This window comes from Malania oleifera, chromosome 2 (genome assembly GCF_029873635.1).
Source record: "Malania oleifera isolate guangnan ecotype guangnan chromosome 2, ASM2987363v1, whole genome shotgun sequence".
Lineage (NCBI taxonomy): Eukaryota > Viridiplantae > Streptophyta > Magnoliopsida > Santalales > Ximeniaceae > Malania > Malania oleifera.
Genome location: NC_080418.1, coordinates 134,845,323 through 134,859,545, shown reverse-complemented (window position 1 = coordinate 134,859,545; position 14,223 = coordinate 134,845,323). Strand labels below are relative to the sequence as shown.

Genomic DNA, 14,223 nt, shown 5'->3' with positions numbered 1-14,223 from the left:
CAAATGGTGACATTGTTCTTATAACTCATACAGGCACTTTGCGTTTTTCTCCTCATCTCTCTCTTTCTAATGTTCTTTATGTGCCTTCATTTAAATTTAATTTATTATCCATCAGCAAACTCACCACCGATTGGCGACATTTTCACTAAGGGTCTCATCTCGAATCACTTCCAGTTTCTCAAGTCCAAACTCATGGTGCATGAACCCCCCTTTCGCTTGCAGGAGAGTGTTAAACAAGACAACTTAGAGATTGGAGCTATCATCATCAGTCAATCAACATGTGGTGATTGACTCGGCTAACTAATTTCCCTCCAACAGTTTTCTTTCATGATTGCTAATTTCTCTCCAATGATTTCCTTTCATTATTATATCTCCTTATTTAGAATGTGTCTATAGCTAGCATACCATTGCGTTTAAAGTCTTTCCTTGTATATAAAACTTCTTTGTATAGTTTTTGCAATTCTATAAATAAAGAATGGTGTAGGTATCGATTGCTACACCTTGTTTGTACAATCTTTCAAGACCGAGGCATGGTTGCCATCTTTCGCCAAGAAGAAGCACAGAAATGGCATTTGGAAGGCATCACCTCAAATGAGGCAATATTTTGGGAACATGAGAAGATATTCAGAGGAAATGGCCACAAAACTTCCTTTTGGACAGATATATGGGTGGCAGCCAAACCATTGAAATTCTTGTTTCCAAATATGTTTGAATGGGCAATCCATAACAACGCCAAGGTAAAAGCCCTGGTCAAAGCAAGTTCTGGTAATATTGCCTAGAATCTTATTTTCACCAGAAGACTTAGAGGAGTGCATTTGGTGGAGTTGGAGGGCTTGCTCGACATTTTGAAGTGTGCCAAAGTAGTTGTAGATAGAGAAGATGTTTGTTGTTGGCAGCTTTCCAAAAGCAGCATGTTCGCAGTGGGGAGCATGTATAACGCTATTCAAAGTTCCAATTTAGGAAGGAAGGCAAGGTACAATTACAAATTATTTTGGAACAGATTCATCATGTCAAAAGTGTCAGCGTTCTTGTGGTTTGCAACCTACCACAAAATCTTGGTAGACGATAATTTGCAAAAAAACAAAAAAAAAGTACGGCACATGGCAACATTCTGTTTCCTTTGCAAACAACATTTGAAAAGTGTGGACCATCTGTTTCTTCATTGCGGATACTTGTGGAATATATATATATATGGTCCATTATTAGTAATTAATTATTTTAAGATGCAATGGGTCATGCCTTGCTCCCTAATCAAGTTGCTGTGTAGTTGGGGAAGATGTTAGATTAAGGTTTCAATGAAGTGCCTCAGGCTAGCTGTTCCAGCGACGGTGGCTTGGGAGATTTGGAAGGAGAGGAACAACATAATCTTCAAAGAGCAGTCTAGCATATTCTCTGATGTGGCCTCAAGAATTCTGAAGAACCTTTTTTTTTTTTTTTGGAGCTGGGTAATTAGTAAACAATTGGTAGATTTGGAGTGGGGAGACTTCAGTACATGGTTGTCTATACAAGGCAACAGGAAGCCATGATGCTGGTCAACTCTGGAGTGTTTCATCTCTATCGTTCTGTTTGGACCGTTTTTCCTTCTTGTGTCAGGGTATGTATGATCTAACAATGCAGTATTTTTTCTCCTCCTCAATCTCAAGATTTTTTTTTTTTGAATTACGCACCGGTATCCACATGTCCGTTTTACGATTTACGTGACTAATCCTGTGCCCCTTGAAGTTGACTCCACAACTCGAAAGGAAGAATAAATTCAGAAGTCCAGGGACAGAAACGAACCCGGGAGGATTTGAAGATTCTTGTCATATATATACCTTTCATTTAAAACAAAAAAATGAATCCAAACAAAAGGACTAAGGTCATTCCTTGTTTGTTAGTGTATATATATATATATATATATATATATATATATATATGAGTAAAATGATAAATTAATGTTTTCTACTATTAACGAAAATTTATTTTAATTTTTATATTTTTAATAAATACAATTAGATTTTATACTTAATTATTTATTTTGTTTAACCAAAATAATCATTCAAAATAATTTAATATTTATGAATTTGTTGATAGAAATGAAGAGGAGACCCCTCTACCCTTATAGATTATTTGGGCTCAAATATTATTAGTAAGGAAAAAGTATATATATGTTATTTTTAAATATTCTATATCAACTATACACTTAAGCTATAATCACTTCACGGATAAAATTTCTTGGTTTTATTTTTTTCAGCTTCAGACTCCTAATAAATAATAGTAATTTAACTTGTAATGGCAATTTGACAATATATTATGCATGTAAGGGAAATTTATTAATGTTTTTATTAGATTTAATTAGGATAACAAAGTATTTGGAGAAAGTAAGTATAAGTCCTTAATTATTCTAAATAAAAGTATACGGATTAAAATAGAGCTCAGTTAATAGTATGGAGACTAACTTTAAAATTTTCACTCTATATATTTAAAAAAGTTGATAATTAAGAAGGCTAACCTACCCAAAATAAATTTATAAAATTTATATACAAAACAACATTGTACAGTTTTGGCATCATGAAAGTGCTTGCATTTTGTATCATTGGGTTGGTCAATTTTCCGCACAAGTACACATAATTTGATCAATAAGAAAAAGTATCCTCAATAATCCAAATTCACCCTAAGCGAATGAATATATATAAAATGCCACGTATTGATAACCTGGGAGATTTCAGCCACCATTGCGCCACTTTGAATACTATGATGCAGCACCAAACCCGGAATGGTGAAAGTCGCCTGCCCATTCACGTACCCCTGGTAATTTACCGGGATAAATTCTAAAGGGAGAATCGAACTCGTGACCTTAGGGTCACTAAACTCACAAGTCGCCCTTACTACTTAAGCCAACATATATAAGAGTATCTCATGGCAGTTAAGCAAAACCCAACCTTAATTTATTGAATAATGAATCACCTCTTATAGTTGGCAACTAGTTTGACTATTATTATTTTTTTTTGGATTACGCACCGAGTATCCACGTATCCGTTTTACGGTCCACGTGACTAATCTTGCGTCCTTTGAAGTTGACCCCACGACTCCAAAGGGAGGGTAAATTCAGGAGTCCAGGGACGAAAACGAGTCCGGAAGGGTTTGAACACCTGACCTCGTGAGAGGCACTCCCGCAACCCGCACTACCACCTGAATCACACCGGGGGTCTAGTTTGACTATTGTTAAGTGTATGGATGATGGACATGCGTACACCTTTATCATTGGTTAGGATTTTAAATTAATTTTACTTTTTGTATGAGAATATGAATGAGCAACGCATGAATGAGTTGAAACCTTGAATTTAGATCGAGTGAATTTAGATAAAACATAATTTTAAACTACATTATTTAAAAAAAAAATTAAATTTAAGTTCTAAAGTTTATGCACATTTTATTTATATTTATGGGATAAACTGGGGAGGGGGAATATAAGTTAAGATTCTTCATCATCAAACATACATGTGCGAAACATTGCAGTTGGCAGTTAAAGATAAGTTTATTTTCACATTTTCTTTTTCAATCATACTGCATGAAACACGTTCTGCTTGAGCATCAATATTCCAGACCTCATTCCTTCTAGGGTTCCGCCCATCATCATATTGAAGAAGACGAAAGGAACCGAATCCCAAAAAAGAAAGAATGGACCTCCAAGGACGACTTGGGCATAGATGATAGAGTAGGCCAAGAATCCACCTGTCCACTTTTACCTTAGAAGTCAAGTTGTTCATGTCCCATTTCAGGGGAAACAAAAAAAAAAATACTTTTTTTTATGTTTAATTATAAAAAAATAAAGAAAATATATTAAAAAATTAATGAATAGAAATTTATTTTTATGAAATTATTTTTATTTTTTAATAGTATTTGATATAATATAAAATATAGCGAAAAATAAGTTTTCCTCTCATTTTTTTAAAAATATTGTTTTTAAATAATCCTTAATTCAAATAAAGCATGTATCTTCATAGTATCTTTTAAAAATCCTAGCCTAATCAAACATTCAATCTCATTCTAAGGTTTTTATTTAGATCTCAAGTAGAATCAACAACATTTAGGGAGGCAGTTAGGGGGTGTAATTGTGAAATAATTTCTTAGAATCTTCTTTTCATTTTTTTTTGCAGTCGTGGCACAATTGACTACTTTTCAAATTTATTATTTTTAGGTGATAATAAGGAGTTAAAAGATAATGGAAAGTAATTTTAAAAAAAAAATTAAATTTTTAATGTGTGCCTTTTAAAAAAAAATGCACCAACAAGTCCTTCGGTGGATATTTCGAGATGGAGAAAATAAATTTTGTTGTTAATTATGACAACAAAGGCGATTATTTTAGCACCTTCGCTCACCCTTATAATAGGATTTAGAATCTGAGTATATTAGGCTTCTTTTATAGGACAAAACTATGATGCAAGTGGGCCAAACCAGTCAAGACCTCATCAAAGTTGCTTTGAAAATGTTACATGTGATAAGAGGGTGCTATCATGGGTTGGATCTTAAATAAGTGTGGGCTACTCTAATGAAGGCGTCAGAGATAGGACGAGAGAGCATGTCAAGATCCCACATCGAATGCGTACAAGGAAGATTGAGATCATGATATCAGTGGACTAAAATGAATAATACCTAACCGTAGTTGGCCCGAGAGTATTACACAAGGCTTCCATATATGTTGAACCTTTGTGTGAGTAAAGTAATATAGCAAATATTCTTAATGTGTTTGCCTCATAATAACCATTAAGTCCTTACTCACTTTCATGCTATTGATAAAATATATCTTAAACATGTTAGAAAATTAGTTGAAAATAATAACCATGTTTAACTCATGCACAACATGAAGGTCTTCTTTTAAGAGTGTTCATGAAAGATCTATGCATAACAACTTCCAAGACTGCATGGAGGATCATGATTGTGTGAAAGTTCTCCATGTGATCGATTGGGCCTTAAATGCCATCACATTCATTTGGGCTTGACTTTGGCTCAACTTGTTAGAGATATTCTTGGATAAAGGGTAGTTGGTGTTCTTGACTTGCTTTATGGACAAAAGACAATAACCTACCCTCAGTTTCAAGATTTCTAGAGACTTTCCTTGAAGTTCACCAAAAAGATAGAAACCTCCACTTATATTTAGCAAAAAAGACAACAATTTTGAGGCTATAAGTGTCTCAAAAATCAAATCTCAGGAGAGGTTTATAAGATTTTTGAAACCCAAAAGACGTTTTCAAAATTTTTGAAATATCAGGGGAGGTTAGTGTCTTTTTTGTTATTTAGGGGAGCTCATTTTAATTGTTGTGTGGGGCTTTACATTGCCCTTGTTCTTCCCCTTTTTAGCTTTTTCATGTTCTTTCTAATGTTTTATTCAAAGTTCTTGCTTGGCTCATTGTTTCATCATTTAATTTAGGTTCATCTTCATGTACAATATTCACTCTTATCATTATGCTATATAAAAGCATCGTTATCTTCATCTTTTGATTTTAATAGATAAATTATTGTATATATTGAGAAATCATCAATAAAAGTTATGTAATTGTTTCATCATTTAGGTTCATCTACATGTACAATTAATATTCACTCTTATCATTATGCCATATAAAAGCATCTTTATCTTCATCTTTTGATTTTAATTGATAAGTTATTGTTTATCTTGAGAAATCATCAACGAAAGTTATGCAATATTTTTACCGCCTCTACTCATTTAACTTTTAAAATATCCTAAATCATTATAGATGAGTTCTAATAATTGTGTACTTCTAGTTATCACATATTTAAAAGGTTTTCAAGTAAATTTAGCTTATACTCAAATTTCACATTTTTCTTTGTTTGAATTAGTTAAACTTGCTATTGAACCTAAATTCCTCATTCTTTAAATAGAAGCAAAGTTTATATGTCCTAATTTGTCATGCCAGAGATCTAAAGAATCATTTAAATAAATAGAAGAACTAATAGTTTTATTTATACCATTAATAACAATCAACACAAATAATCCATTATTCCAATAACCTTTACCTAGGAAGACACTGTTAGGAGCCAAGATCAATTTGTCTGACTCAAATATCAATTTGATACCAATCTTACTGAGGATGGATCTAGAAATCAAGTTTCTTCTAATATCTGGTACATGATGTACATCAATCAATTTTAAAGTTTTTCCAGAGATAAGCTTAAGGTTTACAATAATCTTTCCTAACACAAGTGAGGATTGGATGTTACCCAAAATACTAATTCCCTATCAACCTTTTTTTTCACATATATTGAAATGATTACAATCATTGCATATATGTTTGTGGCTCTTGTATTCACCACCTAGCCATGCAGATACCACAGTCACCCTTCTAGTGGAACTTACACTAAGGTGCATGATGTAGGTCTTCCAAAAACATAATAGTTACCTAGTCTTCTTTTTGTTGGAGGAGTTTAAACTTAGTTGTATGCCAAATTTGTTGCTATTTTAATCATTTACTCGGTTGTTGATTCGATTGTGTGGTCGATTGTTGGTCTAATTGGTTCCTTTGGTGTTGAACCTTATGTTGTTGTAGCTCCCCCTAACTTGTTTTCTAGTTTTGAGGTTCCCCTTTGATCTCACCTAATCATCTTTTACCAAGTTCACATTTCCCATTACTTCATTATTCTAAACGGTCATTTTTCTATTAGCTTCTTCTATCCTTAGGCGGATGATAAGTTATTCTAAATTCATATCTTTCTCTTTGTGCATCAAAGTCCCCTTAATCTCATTCCAAGATGGTGACAATTTATCAATCAAGAAGCTATCTAGAACACTTCATTCACTTATATTCCCCTTACCAACATATCATGTAGCAATTTTTAAAATTCCAAAATATGGATATTTACTGTTTTTCATCAATCATCTCGTAACATAGGAATTTGTTGCAAGCAAATTTCTTGGCTGAACATCTTTTGTGTTGTAGTTCTTGTAAAAAATTTCTCACATTTCCTTGTTAGTGTCATACTTATAGTAAACATCATAGAACTCATTTGATCTTATTGATATTGTAGTTCTTGCACCTCTAGTTCTCTCTCCTACTCTAGTATGGTGTCATTATTTCCTTCTAGTTGAGGCTAGGAAGTCCCTAGGAGATAGACCACTAATAACGTTTTTAAGGTAAAATAAAGTTTTGCTTTCCAATGCTTGTAGTTGATCCAATCAAAAGATTCCACACAGATGAGATTAGCCAGTAGTTTCTCCAATGCAGGATTAAAGGCAGCTATTTTGATTTTAAGATTGTAAAAAATGAAGATGCAAGAAGATAATAATTAAATTAAGCTAGTAAAAGATTACTATAGAAGAGATGAGGCATAGAAGGATCATTGCCCTTAAAATCGATTACATTCCTATGAAGAAAGTCTCTTGGTGCAAATAGTTATAGCATGCACGACGTCCAAACTACTTAACAAGGCCCAAGTTTGGGTGCACTCACAAACTTGTCAACTTTAGGAGCTATAGTATTAGGTTACACAATGTAAATAAAAGGAAAAAAAACAGAAAAGAAAACATAGGCTATTATTAGATGATGGAAAGAATGAGAATGCAAGAAAAGAAGCGAGATGTGTGCTGAAAGTAACCTTTTATAGGTTACATAGAGAGATAATAGTATTTGACTATTCAAATATCACCATTTAATATCTAGCTGTTATAGAAATTTAAATTTAAAAAATTGCTGAAAAAACACCAAGAGAACTGCTGCCTTTAACCATAAAAATAAATAAGGAAAAACGCTGACAGAAAATTTGAAACATCTCCAATAGTTTTGCCCCCACTTTTTCATTGTTAAAGGAGGTTTCATCAACTCAATAAATTGCTCAACCACACTCTAAAATGGGAATGGGAAATTAACAACCGAGGGTATTGAGTAACAATTGGGTGTAAGTCATTGAGCATGTATCACAACATCTCAGGCGCTACATTGTCATTCCTCTCACTCTACAAATCTCAAACAAAATACCTTAACACCCAACCAAACAAAAAAACAAAAAAAAATCAGAACTACATAATTAATAATCTGCTTTCAAATGAATTAGAACTCAAAAACAAATTCTTATGGTCATCTAGCTATGTGAATGTTAGGCTGCCATTCAACTTGCTCAGAAATATTTCCAATATATAAGCAGATCCACCTGGCAGTGGGAATTAAACCAATTGAGTTGAAAAGGTTTAGACCATCCATTTGAAAACCACAAAAAACTAGAACCATGGTAATTCCAGTGCTTTCCATTAACCTCATACTCCGGTCATTTGCTCTTTCTTGAGGGAATTTCTCTGAAGCCGCAAAAGACATAATAATTCCAATGCTCTCGAACCTCATTTACATGTTCACATAATCTTTCTGAGTGTGTTCACGTAAGTATAACTGGAAAATGATACAAACAGCTTTCGGAACCTGAAAGTCGAAGACCAATATCAGTGGAAAACAAACAAAAAAAGAATTGAGAGGAAAACAAAGCAAAATAACCAAGTGGATCAAACATTCCAAGAATTACTGATTAAAAAGGTGCCATAGATCTGCATCTAGGATATCTTGTGATTAACACAGATATTGGATTTACAAATGAAAGCAAAGAAGTACATTTTATAAAGAAAATGAATCTAGAAAGAAAAAGAAAAAGAAAGGAACCAGCAATCTCAACCTACAACAAAAGAGAGAGATGTATCCCATTTAAATTAAACTAATATAAGAAGAAATACATACCAAACCCATTGGCTTCTATGCTGGGACATTGCAAGAAAGCTCTTTCGAGGATGCACATTCAGCAAACAATGGAGCTGTCCACTTGAGTAATGCGTGGCATACAATATGGACAGCCAAATATCAACTGGTCCACTATACTTCCGTAATATGCTATTACTGACCTTAGAAGGGTGAAAAATCAGCAAATATTATAACTCGAATGATATGAATTTCTTAAACATCTACAACAACAACCAAAAAAAAAACCAAGCCTTCAGTCCCACTTGGTGGTAAATTCTTAAACATCTAATTTACAGAAATCTGGCCAGAGCACTGTTAAAAACAGTTCAAGCAACAAATTGTTACAAATCCAAAGACAAATGAAAATTTTTCACTAATAAAATATGAGGAAGAATTTGGAATGACGATATGCAATCTTTGATACATAAGAATGGCGTGGAATTGGTAATTCTATTTCAACATGTCTACCGTACAATTTTTTATTCCATTTTGGTGTACCAAACATCGTGTTATTGTTTTTTGCAGTCATGCATCAGAGAGTTGACTGAAATGCACATGAAAAGGCACATTAAAGGAAAGCAGGACAAAAAAATAAAATTAAAAAATTAAACTTACAAGTTCCCACACTTCAATATTTCTCTGCATTATATCGGGTAAAAGTTTCCTGCTCAAAATATAAGGCAAAAAGGGTAAGCAAATATCTCATGACAAATTATATTGAGGTTGCCATCATTGAAATGTGCATATTCACTTACAGATGAATTTTTTGGTATCATTTCTATTTCCTTTTTGTTTCTTTGGTTTCTGTTGCAGTATGATGAAGAAACAAGTCGTGACAACTGTCAACACAATATCTGCATTGGAAGCTTTTAGCTTCTGTTTTCATTTTTTAGATGTAGGAACTGGCAACAACTAAAAATCATAATTTTTTTTTTTAAGTTTCACTTGTGGCAACTTATCTTTTTTCTTCTTTCTTTCTTTGCTTATGTTTTGATAGCAAAAGAAGACGAATTTTGTTAAAGCTTGATATACATTGTTGGCCACAACCTAACAACTTAAACTTTTAGGTAAAATCGTAATCTAACATAGTGTCAGAGTTGGTTACTAGGAAGTCCTGGGCTGCTCGAGTCTTATTGCCTACATGTATTGTGTCGTGTTAAAAAATTATTATATTCCCTGCAATGGTTGTTACTTCTTGTTTGTTTATCTCTCCACATGTTGTCAGGTTGCACGTGCAGGGAAGTGCTAAAGCTTGATATGCTTTGTTGGCCCACAACCTAACAGCTTAAACTTTTAAGTACTAGTCCAAAATTTGTTAGAAAAGGAAGAATATACAAGAAGGAGAACAAGAAATAATCTTCAACAAAAAAAAAAAAAAAAAAAAAGGAGAAAAAATGAAAAAGACAATAAAAACAACAAATCAAAACGCCACCATTAGACTAGCAAAGCCAACCAATCCCTTTGGATATTAAAAAACATTGCACCTTCAAAACAACCAGCAGAAAAAGACCACCAAATAATGAATCTTCTTCCATAACAAAGATAAGTTCAGTTTTTTCCTCATAAATACACGAGAATTTTTTTCAAGCCATCAACCCCACAAAATTGCAAAGACTGCATGATTCCACAAAGCATGTGAAGGGGTTTGCTGCGGAATACCCCTAAGATCTGGCTGTAGTGCATACGGATAACCAAAAAAAAAAAAAAAAAGATCTTGCATACCTGGGTTAAACAAAAATTCAATCTTACAAATCCTAATTATGTGATTAGGATCATACCTGCGAGATCTCTCTAGTTTGATCTTGAATCTGCAAGCACGAAGAAGAACTCCCGAATCAGCAAGCACGAAGAGGAAGTCCCGGATCTGCGAGATTGAAGATCGAAAAACTCTTGATGACGACCAGGGATCTTCTACTGTATTCCTCGAACACACCTTGCTCCTCAGAGGCGGCTAGGGTTTGCTTCTTACAAAGACGTCTACCTCTGTGTGTGCATTTTTGTCTAACCCTCGCCGCTGAATGGAGCGCGTATATATAGGCTACAGCAGGGATCTTTGGGCAAATATGACTAGGGCTTCCAACGTAATTAAGAATTCCTAATCCGACCCGAATTAATCCTTAATTACGTTAATTACAATTCATACCACTAAAGAATTATAATTGCACTCCCTGTCATATTTGAAATTAAATTTCGAGCTCCTATTATTAAATGTTTATTTATCTCCCCACGTAAAGATTACAGATACCCGTCAATTAAATTAAATTACTGACAATTTAATTAATTGTAAGGGATAAAATTATAAAAATCAAAATGGTATTAGGACAAGAGATAATAAATATCATTAGTGCTTATGCTCCTCAAGTTGGCTTAGCAGAAAATCTTAAGAGATAATTTTGGGAAGATATGGATAGTATTATACAAGGCATACCAGGGACTGAGAAAATATTTATAGGAGGAGATCTGAATGGACACGTTGGAAGAGATAATAAAAATTATGAAAGGATACATAGAGGATATGGATATGGAGACAAAAATGAGTCTGAGGAGATGATCTTAGACTTTGCTATGTCATATGATTTTAGTATAATGAATACTTGCTTTAACAAGAGAGAAGAACACTTAATAACCTTTAAAAGTGGACAAAATAGAAGTCAAATAGATTTTTTTTTAACTAGGAGGGTAGATCGTGTATCATGCAAGGATTGTAAAGTTATTCCAGGTGAAATTCTAACCACACAACATAGAGTTTTAGTGTTAGATATATGCATTAAAAAATGGAAGAAAAAGGATAAAATAAACCAGTGTAGGAGAACTAAATGGTGGAACCTAAAAGGAGAAAATATAATAAAATTTAAAGATAAAATGATCAAAGATGGGGATTGGACCTTAGAGGATGGGATAGATTCAAATACTCTTTGGAATAAATTAGCTAACTCTATTAAAAAGATAGCAAAACAGATTTTAGGCGAATCAAGGGGAAGATTCTCAAATAGCAAAGAAAGTTGGTGGTGGGATAAAGATGTACAAAAAATCATAAAGACAAAAAGAATTTGGTATAAAACGTGGCAAAAATGTAGAAACAACGATAACTTTGAAAACTATAAGGAGGCAAGAATAGATGCAAAAAGGGCCGTTAGTGAAGCTAAATATAGATCATTTAATAGTTTGTATGATAGATTAGGTACAAAAGAAGGGGAAAGAGATATATTTAAACTTACTAAAGCTAAAGAAAGGAAGAACAAGGACTTAGGAAATGTAAAATGTATAAAAAGTGAGGATGATATTGTCTTGGTTAAGGATGAAGATATTAAAGAAAGATGGCGAAGTTACTTTAGTAAGTTGTTTAATGAAAACCAAATAGAAGGCTTAAATTTAAAATTGTCAAATGAGGAAAAGACTAAAAATATAAGATTTATTCAAAAAATTAGAGTTAACGAAGTTAAGTTTGCACTAAAAAAGATGAAAAATGGGAAAGCTATGGGAGCAGATAACATCCCAATTGAAGTTTGGAAATGCTTGGGTGATATCGGAATTATATGGTTAACTAATTTATTTAATACAATTGTAAAAACTAAGAAAATGCCAGATGAATGGAGGAAAAGCACTTTAATACCTATATACAAAAATAAAGGAGATATTCAAAATTGTAATAATTATCGTGGAATTAAACTTATGAGTCATACGATAAAACTATGGGAAAGAGTAGTTGAACATAGATTAAGGTTAGAAACGAAGATCTCAGAAAATCAATTTGGTTTTATGCCTAGGAGATCTACCACAGAAGCTATTTATCTTTTAAGAAGATTAATGGAAAAGTTTAGGGAAAAGAAGAGGGACTTGCATATGATATTTATTGACCTTGAGAAAGCATATGATAGGACACCTAGGGAAGTTTTATGGTGGGTTTTAGAAAAAAAGGGTGTATGTTGTAGGTATACCGATATCATTAAGGATATGTACGATTGAGTAATGACTAGTGTAAAGACTATAGATGGAGAAACTAGAGAATTTCCAATTACCATAGGTGTACATCAAGGATTTGCTTTGAGTCCTTATCTTTTTGCTTTAGTGATGGACGGACCAATTGACTAAGAGTATTCAAAAGGAGGTTCCATGATGTATGTTGTTTGCAGATGATATTGTATTAATTAACGAAACTAGGGATGGAGTAGAGGCTGAGTTAGAATTATGGAGAGAAGCTTTGGAATCTAGAGGCTTTAAGATAAGTAGAAATAAAACAGAATATATGAAATGTAATTTTAGTAATGATAGGAGGAATATTGGAGACAAAGTTAAACTTGATGATGAAGAAATAAATAGTACTTGTAGATTTCGATACCTTGGATCTATTATGCAAGCTGAAGGAGAAATTGAAGATGATGTAATGCATAGAGTTAGAAATTGAAGATGATGTAATGCATAGAGTTAAAGCAGGTTGGGTAAAATGGAGAAGTTCTTCAAGTGTTCTATGTGATCGTAGAATACCCTTAAAATTGAAAGGAAAGTTTTATAGAACAGCTATAAGACCAGCTATGCTATATGGATCAGAATGTTGGGCGACAAAGAAACATAATATCCAAAAAGTAAAAGTTGCCGAGATGAGGATGCTTAGATGGATGAGTGGTATAACATTAAAAGATAAATTAAGGAATGAACATATTCGTGGTAAGTTAGGTGTAGCTCCTATAGAAGATAAGATAAGGGAAGGACGACTCAGATGGTATGGACACTTGCAACGTAGGCCTTATAGTACACCTGTGAGGAAGAGTGACTTAGTTATTGTGGGGGGCAGTAGAAGGGGTAGGGGTAGACCTAAAATAACTTGGGAGGAGATAGTGAGTAAGGATTTAATGTCTTTGAATCTATCAAAAGAAATGGTCCATGATCGCATAAATTGGCGGAAAAGGATTCATATAGCCGACCCCACTTAGTGGGACTAAGGCTTGGTTTTGTTGTTTGTTGTTGTTGTTGTACTGACAATTTAATTAATTGACATATTAATTCCCTGAGACCTTCCACTTAACTTATTTGATGTGCCGAATTCAAAATCCATCTGCAGGGTTTGACATAATCAAAACTTATAAGCTTCCTCAAGGTGTTATCATCAATCCCGATACCGGGATGTGGATTCCATCAATAATTAATGTTCACCACACACATAATGTCATATAACTCATTGAGTTTATTGACCCATAAAGAATTTCACTCTTCTATGAATCAAAGTAATAAACACTACATGCACGTGTCCAATAATCATATCAGGATTAAGAGCACAAGCACTCATAATAATCATGAGGTATTAATTGTTTTATATAGTTAGTATAAAAACAATTACCCCAAGACAGTCCTGTTCAATACACACAAAGTGTACTAGCACAAGGAGTTGGAACTATACCATTCCCCATAGTCAAGACAGACCTATTAAAACCTTGTGCTACAGTCCTACCAATAGTGTGTCCAATTCCATTTAAGACTATGAACAAAAAACTTATATTCTATAAGAACTGAT

The 14,223-nt window shown here is 33.3% G+C and overlaps 1 protein-coding gene across 4 annotated transcripts in view; it reads right to left on the bottom strand.

Moving 5' to 3' along the window:
- Positions 1-7,754: 7,754 nt before the first annotated feature.
- LOC131148705 (uncharacterized) overlaps positions 7,755-14,223 on the bottom strand; it is a 55,959-nt gene continuing 49,490 nt past the window's right edge. For all 4 annotated transcript variants that reach the window (XM_058098592.1, XM_058098594.1, XM_058098593.1 and 1 more), the window contains 3 exons: positions 9,330-9,378; positions 8,715-8,875; positions 7,755-8,405 (listed from right to left, as the gene is read on the bottom strand). In XM_058098592.1, the coding sequence (XP_057954575.1) occupies positions 8,339-8,405; positions 8,715-8,875; positions 9,330-9,378 (277 nt within the window). In that variant the 3' untranslated portion in view covers positions 7,755-8,338. The remainder of the gene's footprint in view (positions 8,406-8,714; positions 8,876-9,329; positions 9,379-14,223) is intronic.